Below are 24,558 nucleotides of genomic sequence, written 5' to 3'. Positions count from 1 at the left end.
CATCCTCTCAGCTGGGACGTGACGAGCCATCCTTCCGCGCACTGGAAACTCGCGAACGCACTTCCGTAAAAAGATTATCGAAAAAAGAAACGTCCGAGAACTTAGCGGCACTCCCGAAAACGACCGACGAACCTCTGCGGTTCGTGTAATTAAATATCGGCGCACGGCAGCGGAGATCCTCTTGATCTGTAACAGAAAAGTTAAAAAATAATTTAGTAAATGTCACATCTAATTAAATAAAATAATGAAAAAATAAGGAACCGTTTAATTTCGTAGAAAAATTGATACTTACCCCGGGGTTGCTCCGCTGCGGCAGGATACCCTTCCTGGGCCTGCTCCTCCTCTCAGTTTCCGTGTCGAGTCATCCTTCCGCGCACTGGACACTCGCGAGCACCCCGACCGTGATTTTACAACCGCGAGAATTATCCCCTCGTCACGTTCGCGCGACCCTGTCCGACACTCGCGTTTAGAAAAAAAAAAAAAAAACGAATCCAAAAAACAACGCCCGAATACTATACGAAACTCCCGAAACGACCGACGAACCGGCTGCGGTTCGTATAATTATTAATATCGGCGGTAGCGACACTCGTTGACGACGGTAGACGAAGCCTCGTCGATCTGTAACAAAAGAAAAATTTTAATTAGATAGGTTATCTCAGAGAGACGAGTGCATGAGTAAGGATGTAGCTTACTTTAAGGAAAGAACGGTAGGCACACGTGCTCTCCACATAAGATCGATGTGAGAGAAGATAGTTCTCGTACCGGCACGTTTTCGTCGAGCGGAAATACGCATTACGTTCGGCACGAGCACGCGGTCGCTGTACAGTGCGCAGTGCGTACGTGTGCTGCGTGTGACCGCTGGAGAAGGACAAGCGGGAGTGGGAGTAGTGGGAGAATATACCTAGGGAATATTCCGCGCACCTACCGTTCACCCCATCCCCCTTCCCCCCGGCTTCACGACTATCTATCTTTTACTATCGTTCGATTTAATTGTAATATTTAATTTGTATGTTGAGACAAAGACGGTACTTTTACCAGGTCGTTCTTGATCTCGAAAATCGTGAAGACCGTCTTTGCCTGGGCATATTAATTAATTATTAAAATTAAATCGAACCTCAAAATGGTCGATTTGGTAGTTGAACTAAATAGGATTTTTTGTGAGCTAAATTTAAAAGCGTTTAAATTGAGAGGAACCGTGGGTTAAAAATTGGCAGGGTTTATTATGCGACGTGAAACAATCGGATCTTGATAATTATTTAGAAAAAGAAAAAGATTTTACGCGTTTTTAATTATTTTGCTAAATATTACAAAATTGAGTTTTTAAAAACGGCAAAGATAAAATAATTGATCCTTACCTGTGGGTTGCTTCGTCGGTGCTTGATGCTTTTTTTAGGCCCTTTTTCTTCTCTCAGCACTGACCACTAACGGGGATGTCAGTCTGGTGCTCCTTCGATGAAAGTCTTCCTCTGGATTTTCATCTGAAACGAAAAAGTTATATTTTATTAGTAAAAATGACAACAATTAAACGTTTTTTAAGATAAAATTCATGAACGTACGAGAACGTATATATTTATTTTTTTTTTCTTTTTTTTTTTTTCAATTAAAATACCAAATTTTTGGACGAAAATTTTTCACTTTAACCGTGAAATCACCGACCAGTTTATTCATTGGACTGAACGTTTACTTTACATGAGTGAACTGGCCAGTAACTCCGTGATTAGAGTGAGAATTTCGCCCCGAAAGTTTCAGAGAGAAGGGTCACAAGTATATTTTAATCCGTACACCGTGTTGACCTTAATTCTTTACACTGACAAAATAATAAAATACGTCCCTTGTGCCGGAGTTACAAAATATTTCATTACCAGCGGCAAATCGTTTTTCTTGTTACCATCTTTTGTTCGCGTCGCTTTATGTCTTTTGTTCCGCGGTAATGAGTTATTCCACTCGAATTGGTCTAATTAAATCTGTTAAATTGGACTGCAATAATCTGACTGGTTGATATCTGGGAGTCAGGGATTAACGCGTTTCTTTTCAAGTTTAAATAACGAAATTTATTTTTAAAAAAATCGTTATACGGAAAATTAAAATACAAAATAGTAATATTGTGATTTTAGAAACGGGGGTATTTAGTATAAAATAAGAAACGTTCAGAGGTTTAAATTATATTTGCGATTAGCTGCGTTAAAGAAAAAAGAAAAAAAAAAATTATGTAAATGCAAATTTATTAATGATGGAATTTTTTCGTAAGTTTTTAATCGATAATTTTAATCTTTTTTTTGTGGATACGCTGTTCTATTTGTCTCGCGAGCTACATCGCATGTCTCCTAATGGGATTCTCTGCCGGATGAGAAAAACACCGGCTGTGGAAATTGGCGTAGGCGCGGTCGTTTGTGAAATTATCGCGATTAATGAAGCCGACTGGCTCGGGTGATTAATCCGTCCAGATGATTCTAAGTGACATACCACTCTCTAGAATCTGCCGGAAATAATACATATATGTGCCGACGTGAATTTCCGTTCTTTCGATTTCGTCGAAAGTTTTTGCATTCTTAAAAAAGGTATAAATAAATTTTCGTGCACGCGTATCGTCTGGAAAAGGATTAATGTTGCACAATACGAAGTATAATATGTGTAGTACGATATATAAAAAAATAGTAAGAATATCGAAAAGTCTCGAAGCAAAATTTTACAAACAATTGTTTTCGAAACAAATTGTGACTTTCAAATTTGCGAATTTTTTTTTCTTTTTTCTCCTTTTTTTTTCTTTTTATTCGCCGAGTTTACGTTACTTTGAAATTTATCTATCGTGAAAAATGTATATTCAGTACCAGAGTGAAAAACTGACAGCCGCATTTAGTCTGATATGCGCAGTGCGAATATACACGGTGCTTTTCGATACCAATTAAAAACGGGAACGTTTCGCGAGCGTTCCGCGGACAGAACGTGTATCTTCTTCATCTCTCGGGATTTTTTTTTATTTTTTTTTATTTTCGAAAAAAAGAAAAATAAAAGAAACCGACTCTCGGTATAAATGAAATGTCCATGAGTGAGATTCCTGCGCATAACTGTTTTGGTATTATTTGCAAGTCGTGCACTACGACTATACGTCGTATTGATCGATGAAAGAGATAATAATAGCGACTCGTGGCACGATGCTGCTCTGATTTGATAAGGAAATTCATTAACGCGCCCCACTTTGCTCACATTCACTATCTTTTTTTTTTATTTCTCTCTCTCTCTGTTTTTTTTTTTTTCCTTATCGACCGTAGACAGCGCGTCGATATTGCGGCGTGTTGCATCTGGATTAAAGTTGATTTTGGCTGATGAAAAATGAATTGTCAAGCGCAATAGCGACGTACACGAGTAAAAATGACATTTTTCTTCTTCGAACGTTATTTCTTACATACGTAACTTGTTGTAAATGTCTAGCTTTAATGGAAGCAAAGATCTACCTATAATTTTACGATAATCTCAATGTATTATTTCGTTCTTATTTTTTTGCAAGTCTACATTCGATACATCATAATGTACTATACAACATAGAGGAAAGAAAAAGAAAAAAGTATTAAAATTTAAGATTTAATTAAACAAATGGCGACAGTAAAGATTTCAAATTTTTATATTCTTACAAATTGTGATGCGAGCAAGTAGTATTAAGTTTTCACTTTTTTTAAAAGTACATTTTCTCCGCGAGAAAGTTACGCAAGAAACAACGCACATTTTACACAGTACATATGTACATATTTTTTTTTAAGAATTATTTTATGTTCACGTTTATGCAAAACGGTGATAAAACATAATCCAAGATTTGACACGATATTTTTCCTTAAAAACGTTAAAATTTTTTTTTTCTTTACTCTTTATTTTTATTTCTTTTTTAATTTTTTTTTTTCCTCTTTTGTTATTGCATCTGTCGTTGGTGGGAAGGATTTTACGAATGCAGCTGTGTCATTTTTATATTGTCGCGACATCTCGTACAATAACGAGGATCATTTACATACGAGCCTTGTCGTCCGCGTGCGAGCAGGTGCAGCTGCAGGAATGTTTCGTTACATATTTCGCTAAAGTCTCCCCTTCCCTCCCCCCGCGACTTGCGCGACGAAGAGGCGCCTGGTTTCCGATTGTTTCATTCTCGGAAATAATGCCGCGAGTTTAACACCGGTGGATAGAGAAGCGTAAGAGAAATAAAAAGTATGCTAATAACGTACGACGAATTGCGCGCAAAGTTTCTCTTTTTTTTTTTCTTTCCCTTTCGTTTATGAATAAATCAAGCGCGCCGCCTTAAATTAAATTTCAACGCAGCCACGGAATTTTCACTCCGTTATGCGCCTAGCGACTAAATAATAACCGAGTTACGAGTTAATACTAATGGACCTCGCCCGGCGAAATGCGCGATAAATAATAAGTTTAACAATAATAATTATAGAGTAAAGCGCCACTGGTTGGAGGAAATTTATTATTACGCGAATCTAACATGATGTATCGCGGTGTGCTTTGCGAACCTGTGTGCGTTCGTCATTTGCGGCGTTATTTACGCTCGCGCGAGACAGTTAGCGTCGGGTATGCTCGCAGGTGAATTCAGCTGCGCGATATCGAGGAATGTTTGCGATTCCGCCGAACCGGAATAAGACCGGCGTGAGGGATCCCCCGAAGTTCCGAGAACTCGCCGCGAGTCGCACCGGCGAGGGCTTACTTTTTCGCGGCTCGTTGATAATGGCAAAGGTCGCGGTGTAACCTTGAGGAGAGCCTTCCACCGTGTCGTAAGAGGATTCATCGTAATCCAATATGCACTACGTGCCGCGAAACATTGCACTGCGCCGGATAACGTTCGCGACACGTACGTAGGCACGAAATAAAACGATAGGTCGCTGTATTACGGAGGTTAATGTCGCGACGTACGAATTATTTAACGTACCGGCTGTACGTGAGCCTGGTTTTTTTTTATTATTTGATTTGATTTGATTTTTTTTTTTGAAGGGGAATTTGCGTCGTCTTAGGCTCGTCTGAGTTAAAGTTCAACGGGATCGTTTAATTTTTTATTTCTTTCGCGGCCACGCGCTCTTCGCGCGAATACGATACGGCGATCGTACGCGACGGCGATTTTAACGATGCATAAATATTTTTTAATTTCTACACGTAGACGTATTGATGAACCGCGTGAACCGTACGGTGTAAAAGAGTGTCATTTTTTTATTTTTTTTTATTTATTTATTTTTCCCCCCTTTTATTTTTCTTTCTCTTTTTTTTTTTAGTTTAAAATTGAATGACTTTATGTTGCGAGTTAAAAAATCAAAAGAGAAATTGTTTCTTTGTATGCGAAAGAGGATTGTTACTGAAGTGGCGTGACAGAGTAATTCCGTATCAGTTTTATTGGAATTTGCTTTTATCTCAATTCAACAAACATGACGACCTTTTGTACCAATATAATTAGTATTTCCGGTATACATTACTAAATATATACGTCCGTAAATACATACGGCGCATATATGTATTGGGCGTGGTTGAAACGATACGAAATTGGGTGTCGGGGATGTTTGAGTACTTCTGCGTTAACATGTTTGCCGAACACCTCGGCCTCTCGGAAAGCTTCCAAGTTGTTTTTATTGTTTCCCTCGCGCCCTCCATAAACGTTTATTTTCCTCTGATATTTTGTGCGAGAGAGATTCGGCTCACGTATCGGCCTCGAGGGCGAGGCAATTGCCATTCTGATTTCAACGAAAGCTTGGTCAAGCTCCATTTTTTTATATAGATACGTTCCCGGACTCCCGATGATATTTTATTCAACATTCGCATTCTAATTTGGTCATCAGTAAATTATCATGCAAATTACTTTATTCTAAAAGTCGCGCGGTTCCTTATTTTTCCCGACTTTTGCGATTATTCAAAAAGAAATTGCAATAGAATTACTTTCCAATCTGATTTCATTAATAAAAAAAAAAAAAAAAATAACGTCTGTTTGTCTCTTTGTAATATTTTAATTTTTCTTCTTTCTTTATTTTTATTTTTTTATTTGCTACTTCGAAGAAGTAAAATGGTATGCGTACACGTGGAATATTTCCGGAATTTTTAATCTGACATTTTAATTCGCAAAGGTTTCAAATTTTCCTGAATTTTGAGATGTGTGTATGCGTGAGGTATTTCCCTTAGGGATGCCTTTGCGTGCGATTTACTCGCAGAATGGAATACTTGTGTCGTGGGCTTGATACGAAACCAAGACACGAGATAGGGCACCGGGATATAGTTACATGACGGCTACGGAAAGTTTCTTATCTGTTCTGTCACAGCAAAGTCTGCTCAATTCCGCCACGTTTCGGCATGCCTTATAAAACTGAATAGGCGAGTTTGAAATAGATAGAAGATTGCATAAAATTGCGTAACTGTGAGAGGGGAAGAGAGAAAAAAAAAATTTACGACAATGAATTCCATCTTTTTTTTAATTGTTAACAGCTGGCTTTGCAATTTTATATACGAAACGTTATTCGTCGCGTTCGCTATGCTGCAATAAACTTACGTACATTGATATAACGCGAAAATACGTATTGCATATTTCAATTTATTCTCCCGAATTTATGAATATAATATACACGTTTGTACACATATTATATTTATTATAACAAATGGAACGAAATGTTTTTATTTTTCAAGTCGAATGCATTTAGCAGATTTACAAAGTCCACAATTTTTGTTCCCTCCCTTTTCTGTATCAAAAAAAATATTTATTGAAATGTTGTTTATATTGTTTACTTGCGCAGAAAAAAAAAACTGCAGGACTCTCGTATTAATTTTTTTTTTTTTTTTACAAAATTGTTATATTTTAATATCAGTAGGTTAACGAAATATTTATTGGCGAATTGATTGATTTATAGTCTCGTTTATCACGTTTCAATAGTATTAGCTAGGCCACTCGTGTAGATTTAGGATTTTTTATTCGAGCTTTTTTGTAGTGCCACTTATTCATCGGCTCGTTCAATTTATGAAGTCACGCAAGGTAGATATTTTTTTTTTCTTCTTTTTTCATTATTTATTGGTAATTGCGATCAGCGCAAGTTTAATCTATTTTACGGTCGAATTTACAATCCGTATATCAGTGACGTTATTTAAGGTGGAAGGGTTTTTTTTTAATATATTTTTTTTTATTTTTTAATTATTATTCAATTAAGCATCGGAGATGATAACGGAAATGTTAATAAAAAAAAAATTTATATCTTGCGATACATTGACGCTTGAAATAGGAAATTGGTTAATGGAGTCGTAAATGTTTTAATAGATAAGTTTATGGAAACGTGAGCACACTCGACAAAACCACGCGATATTGCGATGCGCAGGTGCAGTGTCCTTACGATTGCAGTAGGCCGAGTATGGCCTACTTTCCGAAACAATCGCGTAATATCTAGAACATCTTGGTGGGCCAATTGTAAGTGTTGGTAGTTTCAAGGGGATGCGTGAGAATGACCCGCTTTCGTGGGCTTTAGACGTGTCAAGGTCGCGATTCACCTCACGTTATCAGAGATTTTTTTTATTTCAATAATTAAGACGACGATTTAAAATCCATACAAAGACGCAGCAATCAATTTGAACAATAATTTATCGAGTCAAAATTAAAACACGTCCCTTCCGTTTCCAATTTTCAATTATACAATATTTTCGTGATTTTTATTACGAATTCCTTGTTACGTAAAAAAAATAATTAAAATTAAATTCTAAATTAATTTTCAAATCAACTTGTAGGGGAATAATCGATTGTAGAATATTAACGCATAGCAATTGGTTAGCTCGACGGCTCTTATTAAACCGCTTAATCAAACGGATGGCTAAAACGGCTATAACGAAGAGTAATAAATAATTAAACGGTATCCTAACGTCGCTTGTAAGATCGAAAGTATATCCCTGACGACGATCGTCACGCAATTTTCGAACGAAGGTTGACGACGTTTCGGAGATAACGCACGAGAGAGAAAAAGAAAAGTACAAACCCCTTCTCGGCTGATTCAATCGCGGCGACGAGAGCGTAACGTAATTTTTTTTTTTTACTTTTTCAAACGCTCGGATTGTAAGGGACAGATCGCGGTAGGTCGGTTCTTCGGAAAACGCGACGGAGCGTGTTGGTTACCATGCAATACCAGCTGGGATTGGTCGGGGTTTGGTGGGCGAAGGGAGATCAATACTGGGAGGCTTTCGACATGGAGAGGCGTAGGCCGGTGTGTTCACCACGAGGAACGAGGATCGGGATTAACGGCTGCTACTGGCACGGCCTTGATTGTGACCTTAACCCTGATAGCGCCCTTGAACGAGATACAAAAGCTCGTCATCGTCGGTATCGGGCCACCGACGGGAAATTTTCGCGCCGGAAAATTCGTCGCCGCATTTAACTCCCCTCCCTCCCTCCCCCCTCAAACCCTCCCACCCGCCCCTTTTCCCTGCAGCCGAGCTTCCACGATGTAATGTCGGGCCGAACTGTGTTGCGGATTTTATAGGTCGCCCTTTGTATATGTTACAAGGCCATTGAAGCGGCTCTCGAAACGCTGACGTAGATAGGTACCTTCTGGTATACGGTAGACAAACGTATGATGATCCAGCCAGCAGATAACTACTTTGAAACTTTTCGTTTTGATTCATCGAGTGTGCTCGATAAACTTTTCCCTTGCGTATCAACGGCAGTCGCACATGGAAATTAACGTTTTAGAAAAGAGAGAGAGAGAGGGAGGGAGGGAAAAAAAACCCCGCCGCGTGTTCCCTTTGATCGTCGACTCTCGAATTATTTACTTTCCTAATTATCTGACTTTTTAACGCCGTCGTGATAAATTGTAGATATATTCCAAAGGGTAACTGATTAGGATTATTATTATTTCTTTAAATTTATTTTCACGCAAGCGCTACGACGTTGCGATAAAATTATTTATTATATAACACTACACGCTATATCAAAATCGCAATGTTTCCTTAACAATTTTTTTTTTTCTTTCCTTATCTTTTCTTTTTTAAATGGACTTTGTTTCTCGTAACGGAATTAATATTGTAACACTCTGATAAACATTTTATCCGTGTTTTTATTCTTCCGTTTAACTTTGATCATTTTGTTCTACTTAAACGATCGCAGCTGTTCTGAAGGAAATCATTATGTCTCAACTGAGCAATAAGACTCCGCTCGATTTCCATATAATTAAGATCGGCTGTTATCATCGTCGCGGCCTTGACTATGCGCGTAGCTCGCCGTAATAAAGTTTAACCGAGGTTGTTATGTTCGATTTGATCGCGCTGCCTTTAAAACCAAGATTGCCGTATACACGTCGATGCATTAAAAATTTTCCCGCTCTTTACGACGAGACTGCCAGACCGGGGGGGTAATCAACCCCTCGATATGGCTTTTAATGCCGGAATAAAATAAGTCGCGATACAAGCGCGGCTCGTTGCGTAAAGCAATTTTAAATTTAACGCCGGGATATTACGGGGCCATATCGCAAATCCCGATACATTTTCCCTTCGGAAGCTTCATATCGTGAGCGTAGGAACATCCGTAGATCGTTACGTTATCTCGCGAGTGAAGCTGCCTGTCGAGAGAATCGATTGATTGATTATCGCGAACGTTCGCGATGTCGTTTCGTTTCGTTTACAAGGAGGTGTTCGATCCATCTTCAGCGATCAGTTTCTTCCGACATTCTTAAAGCTATTTTCTCGTTTTTTTTTTCCCTGACAGTTCTTTCGCGGATTACTCTCTTACCTTCCGTATTTTTTCTTTCTTTTTTCTTTTTTTTTTTTTTTCCTCTCAATTTTTGAACAGCCCGTGTGTTTCTGCACCGAGAAAAATATCCGCTGCATTCGTTCGTTTTGTACATTCTAGGTAATTTTCGCCGGATAGGAAGCGCAGCTCGGTGCACGATAAAATGTGAGAAGAGAAGCGCTTAACAACCTACTGCGGATTAAATTTGTATATCTGGCATATTTTTTGGGGAAGGGAATTTACAAGTTATTTACTCGCTAACGAACAATGAATAATTATTTAATTACTATTTGTAAACACTCCTCCGATATTAAAACAGCGCGTGATTCGCGATTTAAAATGTGAATATAACGCGATAACTGTTGCAAAACATGTTTTGTATCCGCCGTTAGTTTTCAGCTGCGTTTATTAATTTTATTACTAGATCGCGATTTTTTTTTAATTTTATTTTTTTATTATTTCGATGAGTGCGCTGTTCTCGTGTATGTATTATAGCATTGCTGACGCGAGATAACGTAAAGATTAAAAGCCACGGAGACGCGAATTTGTTAGAACATGACGCTTATTAATTTTACAGACCTAAAAATTAATTCATTTATCTGTCGCGCGCCTGCATTTTTCTCGCGATTGGTTTTAATTAGACGAATTTAGTGATAAATATAAAACGTGAAATATAAACATTAAAAAGCTGCAGAGATTATAATTAGATAGAAAATAAAGTAAGAGATTAATTAATAAATCTTACTGGGTAATTTTCTTTTGACAAATTTAAATTACTAAACATTTTTTTTCTCTAACATCTAATAACTTTTTATTTTATGAGATTAAGAGATTAAATTTTACGAGAGAAAGAGAGAGAGAGAGACAGAAAAGGGAGTGATTTAAGTACTTATATCTTTTGGGAATTTTTTTCATATCATAAATGACGCTTTAAAATTATTAATATTTACCGGATTAAAATAATTACATTTAGGGAATATTATCGAAGACTCGAAATGCTGCGGCGATAAAGTTTTAATATTACGCCTAAAAATCATAACAGCAGTTTAGAATTTTAACATAAAAGATATTTCGCGTTGATGCAAATTGACGCGGCTTTCGAAATCGTCCGAGCGATTTCGCTATATCACGGGGCTCCGCGCGCTTATCAACGAGAGTTAACCGAGTTTGATTGCTCCTGTAGGCTTCTCGTGGTGTCGGGGATTTGCGACAATTGGCACCATGTCAGAGGTGAGGCGCGAAGGGAAATATAAGAGAGGTGAGTGACGTCGTTGCCGACGGTCATCAGATGTCGTCTTGGCCGCGATTCATTCGCGGCTCGTTCGTGCCTGCCTGTGCAACTGATACGCTCGTTGACTCGGACGGCGAGTAACGTCAGTGAAACACGATCGATTCACTGATTGTTCGCGGATCGGTGAATTGATGTTCTCATGTGACCCCGAAGTGCACGCGCGATAACCGCTGTTCGAAGCTTTGCGAGTGTCTCCTCTTCGCCGGCGCTTACGAGATAGAGAGAGAGAGAGAGAAGAAGAAGAGGTTTCGATCGTCGGCGGCTGATCGAATCGGTCTTCTGGCGCGCGGGTCTTATAATATCCAAATCTGGAGTAGGACGAGCCGCGGACGGCTACCCGAAATACCCGGTACCGTCTGACGCAGCGTCGCCGATCGTGATGTGAAATTATTGAAAAGGGAATTCGTGGAGGATTGCGAAGACGCGCCGCGGGTGTTTCGACTCGACGATCGACGTTATTCGAAACGTGGAGGGAATGTCGTTATTTTCCGGCGGCGGCAGAGGTGCCGGTGGTGTCGGCGGCGACGGCGGTGGGCCGCCCGTTAAACCGGAAGACAGCATCCCTTCCAGGCAGCGGAGCCTCAAGGATCGGCTGCGAGAAGGAATCACCGGCGGATTCGCTTGGCAGTGAGTACCTATCGCTCGACGTGGAATCTACGATGCGGACACTGGCGGGATTTATTTTTAATTCGCACAGCCTTTTGTTTCGCGTCCCCTGTATTTTATTCTTTACGTTCGCTCCTCGCGTCAGTTGTAAATTTTTTTCTTTTTTTTTTTTTTTTTTTGCGTTTGCGCGCACAATTTTTGGACAGTCGAAAATTAATTATTAATTTCGCGCGATTGTTTATAAACGGGGTGCATAACTTAGATGCGGGAATTGCTTTCGATACGTTTTTCAAGACAGATAGTCATGCTCGACTCGGTGCACGACGTGTGTTTCATTATAAAGTAAGGAGTTATCGATCATTTTAATAAATGAGCAAGTGTGAAACCGCTATTACCATAAGACCGGGTAAGCTGGACAGTGTATAGTAGAAAGTATACCCAGCAGATGGCGGTTCTAGATACTTTGATTGTCCACTTCTATTATTTATTATCCACGTTATCATATCACTAATTAAAAGAAGAAAAAAAAAAAGAAGAAGAACTATCGATACCTAAGGGCGCGGATATTTCGCCTGCCATTTAAAGCAGCATTAAAAAAAAATTCATTTAAAACCTACAGGTCAAAGTCGAGCGATATACGTTCTTATTTAATTTTAATTCAACCAGGATAATTTATATCATTTTAATATTAATGAATTTTTTTTTAAATTAAACGACGTAGAGGAATCCTCGCAATCTCGTTTTTCGAGTCGACTGAGCGACGATGTGGCTTCAGATTAATGATTTATTTCGTCGGGCCTGTGATTATTCAATCCGCGTGCAACTCGTTATTTAATCTTTCCCGATCCGATTTCTTTCTTTCTTTCTTTCCTTTTTTTTTCTGTTTTTTTTTTTCTTTTTCTTTACGCCATGCAAAATGAGAGGGAAAGTTATTAAATAGCCGTCACCTATATAGTGGCCGACGAACTCGCTACTGGTTCTTCTACGCGACCCTGACCCCTCGGACTTTGCTGGTTTGGGGCCAGCTTCGCGTCCGACACCATAAATTTACCCAGCCCTCGAGTTCTCCACGTTTGCGCTAGTTCGCTTTATCGCCGGATGCCAGCGGTCCTCCTTTCCACTCCCGCTGTCTTCCGCAGCGATGTTCGTTTTTATGAAACGTAGAATTTATTTTTGTTTTTTTTATTCCTTTCTTGTTTTTTAATTCTTTTTTTTACCTCAAAGTTCGCCGCGATGAATGGGACACCGATTAAACGACTCTCGTGATCCGCTTTATATCTCTGCATGCCGATTAGCAGAGAGATTTTCTTTCGGGTACTTTGTGTCTTTTTTTTATATTTCTATCGCTTAATTTAATTTAAATTATTTTATAACGTTGCGAACGTCGATAACGCTAATTTTTTCCGCGTAATAAAAATATAATTTGTAATCCTTCTTAAAAAGATTCTTTTATTTATCGCAAGAGTTTGAGGAATACTTTTTTTTTTTTTCTTTTGTTTTTCTGCCGTAGCGAAAACTCAATGGTTGAGAGTTTCATTGCCGTTATTTCCCCCGTTGCAACGCATCACTATCGATTTCAACACATATGGTGCAATAAACTGCAGATGCAACGACATAGGTCGTTTATAATACATGTTATAGATTTCCGAATCGTGTCACGGATACGACAGATACATCGGGAACAGATGACCAAGACGTCACTTCCGTATATCCGGTACATACGTATATAATTTCGGTCAACGGTACAGCCACTTTGTATACAGACGTGACGCACACGTCGCATAAATAGAGATACTCGAGATAGACATTCGGGTGGGAACAATTCGATGCCTCGTTTAACGCAAAATGACAGAGAGGCTGAAAGCCAGATTATATCAAATGCTATCTAAAAAGAAAAAAGCGAAAGAGAAAAGAAAAAAAAAAAAAAAATGAAGAAAACTGGAGCTAAAGTTATTCAAATATTTAATAAATCCTGCTCACGAATTTTTCCAACTTTTGAAGAGACACGTTGTACATATATCTCGACCGTATAATTATTTTTCACAATACCTATATCAAAGACTAAAATATCCTCTCGCATCAGCACGCGATATTCCCGCAAACTCGTCACGCTTTTGGTAAAAACGTCCCTTTTCGCTGCCCGCGGAAAAATCCTCGTCGCAGTTATATGCGAGACAGCCGAGGCAAGGTCACGGTCAATATAGAGTTTGGATCGGTAACGAATCATCGATTGTTCCACTAGGCCGCTCTTATGTCGCGGGAAAACAAAGGAGCAGCCCGATGCCGCCCTTTACGCCGTCGAGGATGCAATCGCACGTATGCATAGAGGCAGAGCGGCTGAGATGTGCCACCGTATCTACGCTATCGAGTTCCCGGGTCTGCTATCGGACGCGTACATATGTGCGCGCGTATGTACTCGTCGCGCGTACATATCGACATACTTATTCCGTGTGTGCGCGCACACATGCGAGAGCGTGCGCGAGATGACCGCAAATTTAGATATCGCGTTTCCCGAGGTCTTCACCTTCGAAAACGTCCAGACGGACTTTTGCCCGGAAACATTATTCCGCCCCGTGTCGCTTTCGCCGCCGTAGACCGTTCTTATGAAATTATCGCGCTATTAATAGAGGGAAAAGCGATAATAGCTTGCGAAACTGAGCTTTTAATCGGAATATTTCATTTACATTTATTCCCCCCGTTTCTTCGTTAAACCGACCGATTATTTTTCTTCCCGGCGAGGTTTGCATAATTTTTAATTTTCAACGAACGTTTAAAGGTATTACGGACGAATTGTGAATTAATTTCTTTCACGGTAACACGGTCGACAAATTTTTAATACCATCGATCGCTCGTCTTGCGATTGTTTCGTTGAAATTAGTTTTCCATCTCGCTTCATTATCGTCTCGTTATTATTCAAAGATAAATTATTTTATTATAAATATTATTTACAGGTACACTTCGTGTTCATTAAATTTTCTGTGGCGATTAATTTTAATTTCCTTTCTTTCTTTCTTTTTTTTTTTTTTATTGAAAAATGTTCGAAGGCGAAAGGGAGAGAGATAATTATTTCCTTGTAAAAATTTAAAGCAGATAATTCCTCGATGTTCTCTCGTTTCAATTGTTTCCCGGGAAGTTCCCGTCGCGAATTAGCCCGGTAAATATTGTATCGCGGCCGATACATTAATATTTGCGTCCGAGCACGTTCGCGGAATTACAATATATGCGCGTACGTGGCCCAAGATCCCGCGAACGAGCCGCGAGGATCTTCTCCCGCACGTGGACCCGGGCGGTGTCCTCGACTGGCAATCGCAAGAAATGTATAACCGCGCAAGTTGACGGAAGTTTCCTGATTAAATTATCGGGGCGCGCGGGCTCGTTCGTTTCGTACTTCCTCTTCAAACGTTCCTCCGTGCCCGCCGGAGCCCGACGCTCGGCACGAGGAATCGATTTACCGAGAAACAGGCGGAGGATATGACGTCGTAGCATACCCTACTTACCTATTTCAAACAAATTCCCCGGGAATTTACCCATCCCGACAATATTAAGCGAACGTAAGAAATTTTCGGGGGACGGGGGGAGGGGGGGGTGTCACGTACGTACTTTAAAGTTACTGCTTACTTGCACTTAGCGTCGCGAATCCCGTCGCTGACGAACTTCCAAATCGACTTTGTGTCGAAACTTATACACGTTTACGCGCCGTGATTTCTAAGCGTTTAAAATTTCACGATTTCGAAAAATGTGTTTCGGTAAATGTTTGAGAGCTCTGATTTTCTTTTTTATTTTTTTTTTTTTTCCTTCCCCCCTCGTGCGTGCGTTAAACTTTCGGCCCTCCTCGCGTACATATTTTATTTTCCCCAAAATTGTAAGTAAATATTTTCTTATTCATAAAGGGAAATTTCTCTTGATTCTGCAAAGCCTCTTACTATCGGGCGTATAACTCGTACAGCTCGACACACGTTTATTCGGAAAAGTAATTTCGAGACGTTCGCGGCGAATCTTTTCGCGTCGAGGCGTTGTCGCTTGAAATGCAAGGCGCAAAGAAATAAAAAAGTGAAATAATCGGTTGATGTTCTTGACTACCGAAGGAACAAGTTCACCCGCGCCATTAGGTAGATACTCTCTTCAGAAATCTCTTGCGACGAGGTCATCGGGTAAATGGGTCAAGTAGGTTTACAAGCACTCGCCGCGTGTACTTAGGTATGCAGATTGCACGAGGCAATCGCATTTGTGAAGCATCACTGTGCACGCGCTTGTATTACGTCCATTTACGAATTTACGCCGAGCTTTGCTTAACTCCGCTAATGGTGACCTACGTTATGGCGGCCAACATACGGGTCAAAGGAATATGTACGTGATTCAATATAAATCGACGAAATGTTGAAATGCGAACCTCGACAAACGTCGAACCGTAACGAAGGCGCAAAGTAACCCGCGGCAAAGTAACCGATAGCTTCTCAAACACCGAATCATTTAACGAGTCCTTAATTTATTTTACCCTCTTTGATTTCTACGGACACTTGTTAATAAAATTGAAAAAAAAAAAAAGAAATAAATATAATAATAAAGAAAGATTATTACTTTAATTTAAACTTTGAAAAAAGAAAATTTTATTTTGTTAATTTATGAAGTGATTCGAATGCTTTTTCTTTGAAAGTGTACTTTGCTGGAAAGCGTTTACTTCGCTGGGAAATGAAAATTATTTCGCTTGGGAGCGTGAACGTGATAATGACGAGTTCGTTAAGAACAGAAAGTTTGAAATTAAAATGTGATTATTGTACACTTTGTAGCCTAGAGAAACATTAGACCGGACGAGAAATACGCATCTCGATAATCAGCGGAGACATTTTTGCGTCGGGAAAAATTATGAATTCGAGATTTTTGCAAATTCAAAGAACCCGTGTAGAAATAAAGATCTCCAAATTATAATCAAAACGTGAGATTGAATAATTATAAATTTTTATTAACAAATGAGAAGTCAAAGGTCTTTTTTTTTTTTTTTTTTTAATAAGACTGCATCTAATCAAGAAATCATCGTGTCTATTTATCTCGCGATATGTATAATCGGCAATAAATATTCTCAGTTTACAAGTAACATGTTTGCAGGCAGATAGCTCCGTTGAAAATCTTGCTCTCGGTATTACGTAAAATGATACTCGGCGCGGAACAAATAACGATCAGGCACGATTAGATTAATTGGACGTATTAAACTAGTTTAGACTCGCGGAGCATGCGCGCCTCTCTGTTACCGGGGCATAATCTGCAATCGTAAAGTCACACATGTGCGTGTCGTACGCGTTGCATTGCGTAGCTTCGCGCTGCGCTGTCCTCGCGAAACGGCTTTAGTTGCGTAAACATCCTACCTTGTTTATACAAAAAAAAAAAAGAGAAAAAAAAAAGAATAATCTCCAATAACTAGGTCGTTAAAATCTTTACAATCGAGGAAGAAGAAGAAGAACAAGAGACGCGCACTAAACGATATAATTGTAACAACTAATCGAATAAACGACGACATGTAATTATTGTAACGATTATTATTATCCTCGCGGTCGTAAAAAGAAATTTCGCAACGAAGACGAACGGCTAGTCCTTAAGAGAGGTCGTTTCTGATCAATTTGGCCGGTTAGTGGAGGACTCTGCTCAAGGATCCGTAAAGTGGACGTACTTGCTCTGCTCTCGCTCGCGCTTTGTTATATTATTAACTTTCGAAACATCTCGGCCTCGACGCGGCGAAACGCCTCGTCGGCGGCGTCCCCGGCCTTCCCTCTCGTCGCACTCGGTGCGACGCCCGTCGTCGACGGCGATACTTCATCTGTCGGCGTCCCGGTAAAAAAGATTATCGAGAGAGAAAGAGAGAGAGAGCAATGTACTCCGAATGTCCTCGTATTTTATCAAGCGCCGAGTCACTCATCGGGAGGAAGACGGAGAGACGCGCGAACGCCGTGAATCTAGTGCGCGCGGAAAAGAGAGCTCGCGCGAGCGAAAGTGTAACTTTCGTGCCTCGAAACGTGCCAAGGTTACTTTGTAATTTAATATAACGTTGTGAATGAAGATGGCAAGGGGGTATTTTATTGTAAAAATTAAATGATTAATTAACGAGTACGGTATTAGCACCGTGATATTGTATTATTATCTCTCTCTTTTTTATTTTTATTTTTTTTTATATTTAATTTAATTTTTTTTTTTCTTACACGTTTTTTTGCAAAATGGAAAATTAATTTCGCTCTAATTACATCAGTTTCAATTTCTGATCAAGACGCAATTGTTCGCGTTCGCGTTCGATGGACGTGTTTCTATCAGTTTTCTTTCCCCGCCCAAATCGAGTACGCTCCGGTGCTCCTGAATTTTCGCTAGAAATTGTAAAAAGTGCCAGAAACGTCCGGACGTGTTTCCCGAATGAGATAATTCCACGCTCGTAGATTATTTTAATTTTACTTTCGTAGTAAACCATTTTAATCTGCTATAACTCGTCGATAAACATGCCTAGTATACGATACACACGCAGGGTTTTTAAATTACCCGAGCGTCCTTTAAACGGCAGAATTTTTAAAACATTTCAAACCCCAAAATCAAAATCAAATACATTAAAGTACAATGTTTTAAATATAATCTTAGGCTGTGTAGACAAAGGTATGCAATTTGCCGGCCGTAACAACGGCATTCTCTGCATAATTCAACCGCAATTAAAATTTGTATTAATATAATAACAGAAATGCATAATCATGAATATATATCTCTTATTAATGTTGCATTACAATTTGTAATGTTAATGCATCGCGATAGTAACGAATAAATAAATAAATATATATACGCGAATAAATAAATACGCCAACGTTAACGTAAACAAATCTAGTATTAATTATCGAACGCGTCTGTAAAACGGTTTAATTTTTAATTTAAATTTATGAATGTAAACGCGGACAGTTTATCTCGTCCGGGATTCCTGTATAATTCGAATTGCGCAAAGGAATTTCATTCAATGCGTCGGCCTCGCTTCGGTGGCAAGGGCGCATCTGTCGTTATCAACTGGTGCATTACTGCATTCGATAAATATGCAGATGTATACCGTGTATACCGGGGACATCCGATTCTGTTGCGGCTTTCAATCGATGGCGGACTGTTTTCGAATATAGAAAGGGAGGAGCCCCTTTGCCCGCAAATGGACTCGCTTATCTCGCTTTGTAACGCGAACGGCACCCCGTCCAGCCTTTAAGGCCTTCGTGAATTCTAGAGACATTGTTTCGCCGCTGATTGGCCGGAAGTACGACGAGATACTCCCGCGTTTAAGTCACGATCGAGCCTCATTGAGGTCGAGCCACTCGACCTAACATTGAACTAGGCAAAAGCGAATCGATATCGCTGTACGATCCGCGAGTGCGTTAATCGCGGTCGTTATTTCACCCCTTCGCGTAATTAAGGAAACTCTCCTTCTTGTTTCGACTTTTTAAATTTAATATTTATTACCAAGTCGTACGTGATTTAATTTAATTTTTTTTTTTTTTGGTGCGATTATAAGGAATTTTATTTTTTAAAATTATTTTTTATATGCGCGATTATGAACGCGTCGAACGGAAATAAGCAAGACTAACGTTTGATTACTTTCAATTACTTTCTATCGAGTTATCGGAGGGATTTTCAAAACTGAATAATCTCTCTTAATTTCCATAGAAATCGTGAATAGCGCTACTTTGTTGTAGTAAGATAAGCGAGTTACCGGCGCTCGGTTGACGTCTCACAATTCGCAATAAAGTCTTATGTAAGTGAGTTAAGGACACGGTCGACACTGATGTGGCGGAAACGTTTAGATCCTATCTACTAGTCGAACGATGCAAGCTCTTTCTTACGGTAGTCTAATCACTTAACGAGGGTAATTAGTCTCGTTTAAACACACTCGTATTGTTGTCGTACGTGCCGATTAATTCTACGGAGTTTCTTTCCGCGATGTGGATCTATCGACGCGCATTTATCCGATTTTAAAGTTCCTCGAAAACGACGGAAGGCATATTGTGAAACTTACGAGCCGTCGCTGCGCAGATTTATATAAATTCGTCCAATAAACGTTCTCGCGAAGCGATAAGTTTGAAATAAAAATTTTGCCGTATATAAATTTTACAGTATTGTTGTTCAAAAAAACGTGTTTTCCGCAGAACAAGGAGAAATTATGGAAATATAAAAGCAAATAAAAAATAAAAAAAAAAAAATAATAAAAAAAAATCAAGTGCTAAGTCGGCTGTAAACACGAAATTAAAATAAATTTCGGCTCGTACGATTCATCCCGAGATACGAGTTTATTACCTCCTGACTGATAAGTCGGCATTCTTTTCGCGTTACTCCTCTCTCGCTTCTGCCATCGTGACTTAACGATCCGGCGCAATTAACTCGGCACGCACATGTTCGCGACGCGGGGAGCAAATGGCATGCGGCGCGAGCTGCGACGCACGCCGCATATAATAACGCGCGCTCACACACGCGCGAGTCCCGCGTGTACATACGAGACGTGCAGCTGCATAATTCGCTGGTATTGTCGAACGCGCCAATTCGCAAATGTCGCGAGCCTGACAAACAAATTGAATGCGCCCTCGCCCGTGCGTGATCCGCTCACGTCCGTGAACTTGCGACGAAAGAGACAAGATGATGGCAAGGTATATGCAACGTAAAAAGAGACTAATGGGTAATAAACATATACGTATATGTATATGTTTTAATAAACAGGATTGCATTATGCAATTGATGGATATTTTACTGTAATTTGAGAAATCACAGGTGACACCTTGACATTCTTGTATCAACGCTGGTTGTATTACTTGTGATTTTTTTTTTTTTTTTTTTTTTGGTCGAAAATGTGTTACTTATGTATATGCGTAATGAAGGCAGTAAGAAAATTAATTTAGATTTGAAAGATCAGGAAATGTTTCGTATGCGCTTTATGTCTTATAAGAGATAAGAGGGATACTTTTTAAGAAGGTTGACAAATTACGATATTCGTGCATATTTTAATTGGCATTTTTTTATACGTTTTATAGAAAAGTGTCAAATGTATAAGTAGATTGTATTTTATGTAATTGTTTTTTTTATTCTTTTTATTTATTTTTTTTTTAAGATATTAATATCATGATTTAAAAATTAATTTTTTATCTAAACAGGCTAATTACTTTTTTACGTCACGCGCCCGAGGCTAAGCGCTGCGTCGTTTTGATTTATCTATATGATGCCGCGTATGTCCTACGTTAAATTAGCAGCGGTGAAGGATGTTCCTTTATTTACTCAAAAAATACGAATGCAAAACGGTAATGTAGATCGCGCTATAAATAAAATATAAAGCGCGTCGTCGTCGCGCTGTCCCCGACGAGAGGCCGAGGGCGAGAGAGGGGGAGGGGCCTGCCACGAAGAAAGATTAATATTCATAAAACGTAGGTACACCATTCCGGCGTACCGTTCGCGAAACCGAAATTGCTGACGCGTGACGCAAAATTACGGAGCCGCGGCGTCGCGAATCCGCGATTCTCTCGCGATTTGAGTAAGCTCGCGAGCCTTTCGATTTCGAGAAGAGCGCGAACGAAGTGGAGCACTCAGCGAGAATCAATTGGCCCGTTAATAAAAAAAAGAAAAAAAAGTAAAAAAAAAAATAATAATAATAATAATCATAATCATAATAATAATAATATGTGTATAAACGCCTAGCCAATCAATTGTTCCGTAAATTAATTCGATCACGTTGCTGACAATCTCATTTCCTTCTTTCGCGAGCATGTCGAATGTAAAGATGATCAGTCGGCGGATAGCGGCCCTGTCATAATACTGGTTCTAACAATAACGCGGCCGTGTGCGGACGCGTGTTGCACATATGTGGACGGCCCGGCCAGTTCGATTTCGCTCCCATTGAACGCGCGCGACGTATCCTTGAAACTGACATGCTCCAATTTCTCGTCGCGAAGTGTGCCGTTGCAAGTTTCCGCCGAAAATAGTCCCGCTGAAGGGTGCTCGTTATCGGGACGACTTTTTGAGAGCGAGCCGCCGCGGTCGCGCGCGATTGTAACAGGATGCGCCGAAAGGGGGATGTTGCTTCGACAATTTTGTATAAATCCTTCGGAATGCGGTTGCTCTTGAACGGCAGGACCGGTTCGACGTACCGCCTGTCCTACGCCTTCGATTATTCTATTTTTTATTTATTTTTATTTTTATTTTTTTTTTTTATTTTATTTTTTGCTTCGTCAGTGTATCGCCGTAATCTTTTTCTTTTCTTTTCTACGCTTAATCCTATCAGTCTTTTTCTAAGCTGTACGTTCGACACACCCATTTCTGTTATCGTTGTATTATGTTTTATTATTATTTTATGCGCGATGCTATGTTGAATTTTTTTTTTTTTTTAGTATTGTTTTATTTTAATTTAATTATTTACTTGTTATATATCTTTATTATAAATATATATTTTTTTTAATATTATAGGTACTTTTAACTTCGTTAAATTTGTTATCGCTGGGATATTTTGTATTTCTTATTTCGCATTTAAGACTAATTGTTCTTAAGGTAAATTAACATTTTTTTTCCCTCACTCTCTTTTTTTTTTTAGCGTTTTTTCTCGTTTTTTCTTTTACTTTTTTTCTTCACTTCGTTTCGCAACGAAAAATAGAAATAAAGTCACAGTTGGTTTCTCCGAAAGGAAAATGCATTTCTATCTCGATTCCGAAATGGATTTTTCTGCGAGAAATGACGTTCTTCTGCTTCGCCCGTTTTTCGTTCCGTTTTACAGTTGATTTTTCATTAACGATTCTCGATTCGTCGGCCAAGTACAATAAATTCTGAACGTAGTTAATGATCGCGAATTTCATTTTAAGTGCACATGAACCGGCTCCGATAAATGTGGCTCGCAAGCTGTTTTATTCGTAACGCAACTTGATCCGGGCATACCAATCGAATATTTTTTTTTTATATTTTTTTTTTAACGTGAGGAAAAAATGTGTATTACGCATAATTCGGGGGCCGGTCCTCGGATAACGTGGGGCTCGTCAAAGCGACTATACTCATTAAAAACTCTCCACATTCATTAAAAAACATATAATTAAACGTCATGGCTTAGGGAGATCGATGTTGTTTTTTAATTTCGATTCGTAATCGACTGGCAACGACCGATTCAGTTACGACATACTAAAATCTAAAATCGCAGATACCTACACGCGCGAATGCTTCGGCCGATTTGTCGCATCGCATAATTTTGCGCCGATGCGATAATCGCGTGCGAAGCTGCACGCGCAACTGATTTTGTTTCCGCGATAGTTAAATAAAATTACAATGCGTTTTACCGCACACGAGATCGCACGCGATTGACACAACTAATGTAGGATGAAATTATTCTGTCATCTAGTATTAAGATGGAGTTAGAAACGGAGTTTGCTTAAGATTTTTATTTCTGTGCAAAATTACGTGATAAATAATTAACTTTCCAACGAATTGATAAATACTAATAATACATTTTTTTTTTACAATTTAAAATAATGTCTACGTTAATTTTAATTTTCTCAAACTAAACGATCCAGGCCAATAATCTTATTTAATTTTATAATACGGTACCGTTTCTAAAACGTAACATCGCCTAACTAAATATTTTACGCAATCTATATCATTCCTTCTGAAAATTACTTTACTTAAAAAATAATTAAAAAAAGAAAGAAGAAAAAACGATGGGTGTTGCGGTCGCCTTCCGGGAATTCTATTTATAGTCGAACACACCTGAATGAAAGAGTTTTTCTCTCTCGCGTTCGCGTGAAGACGTCTACGGGATTTCAAACAGGTATTATCAGGTTTTACGGGCGTAGCCTAATCACGCATGCGAGAAAGCTCCGCCTCGGCCGGGCCGGTCATTGCTTCGCCTCGATGGGTTTCTTTGCCCATGGTCGCCGGAGCTGGTTCTGCATACCAGCTCCGGCCAAAGAATTCGCTCGGCATCTGCCGCCGGCGGGAGCCGATAATTGTCCCGGATAGTACCGCCCGTAGTCGTAAAAGGTCGCGCCGCGATCTCGGCAAAACTCGCAAGGAGTCGCGAAAAGTTCCCCCGCGACCTTCGCGATCTGCGACGAAGTACTTCGGTTACCGAGCAGCTCGAAACCAGCCCTCTTTCGCTCGCCGGGTGAGACTCGCGCTCAAGGTTGGCTTTGTGGTAAACACGGCCTGCAAACGGATCCTCGCAATTTCTCGTTACACCGCGCGAAAATATCAGCGAAACTTTTTCCCGCTAAGAATCGGAGCAATTTTTTATTTTTTTATTTTTTTTTTTTTAATTTTTTTCATTTGCATTGTTAACACTCGTGATCTTTTTTTCTATTTCTCTTTCTCTCTCTCTCTCTGTCTTTCTCTTTCTCTCTTTCTTCCTTTTTCTATATTTTTTATCGACTTGCTATTTGCGAAAGAAATTAAAATTTCTGGTGGGAAAATAAGCGTTTTTTTTTTTTATTTACTTAAAAGGGAAAAAAATTCGAACTGCGTGGGATTCATATCGTGGAAAAAAACTTAATTAGAGCCGGTGTGGTCCGCGGTACACACGTTAAATACATGAAAAGTTTAAAGTAACAAGCGGCGAAAAGTTCGATCTTTAATATTAAAAATTATAAACGTTAGGAATGTGGATTAAAAAAATATATCGGTCTACGTAAGAAGGAGAAATTACTGTCTTTTAAATAAAAAGATAATAAAATACTACATTTAAAATTTAAAAGATCGCCACTTCAGCTATCACATATTTTCCTTATCCGTATAACGGGCGCATTATCATATTAGCGACCCGTACCCTATATTCCTAGCTGGCGGAGCTTAATTCCACCGTCGTGCCAACGAAATCGGTGCTTTTTCGGCGAAGTCGGGGGAATTCGTCGGAACTTCCATTGCTCTTCCAAGCGGAAGCGGCCAAAAAAACTCCGGAAGAGCGTGCCGCGAATACAAAGTGACGAGATGG

At 39.4% G+C, this 24,558-nt stretch overlaps 1 protein-coding gene across 4 annotated transcripts in view; it reads left to right on the top strand.

Annotated features, from left to right (window-relative positions):
* The window catches only part of Mtd (TLD domain-containing protein mustard), a 123,231-nt gene that overhangs the window by 16,055 nt on the left and 82,618 nt on the right, over positions 1-24,558 (top strand). The window contains exon 1 of one of the 4 annotated variants that reach the window (XM_070670521.1): positions 9,757-11,636. The exons of 2 other annotated variants lie outside the window; for them this stretch is intronic. In XM_070670521.1, coding sequence (XP_070526622.1) covers positions 11,485-11,636 — 152 coding nt within the window. In that variant the 5' untranslated portion in view covers positions 9,757-11,484. Of the gene's footprint in view, positions 1-9,756; positions 11,637-24,558 lie in introns of those variants that run through there. One more of the 4 variants, XM_070670520.1, reaches the window with a different exon arrangement.

This window comes from Cardiocondyla obscurior, linkage group LG21 (genome assembly GCF_019399895.1).
Source record: "Cardiocondyla obscurior isolate alpha-2009 linkage group LG21, Cobs3.1, whole genome shotgun sequence".
Lineage (NCBI taxonomy): Eukaryota > Metazoa > Arthropoda > Insecta > Hymenoptera > Formicidae > Cardiocondyla > Cardiocondyla obscurior.
Note: the sequence above shows the minus strand (reverse complement) of the source record. Positions and strands in the feature narration are given on the sequence as shown.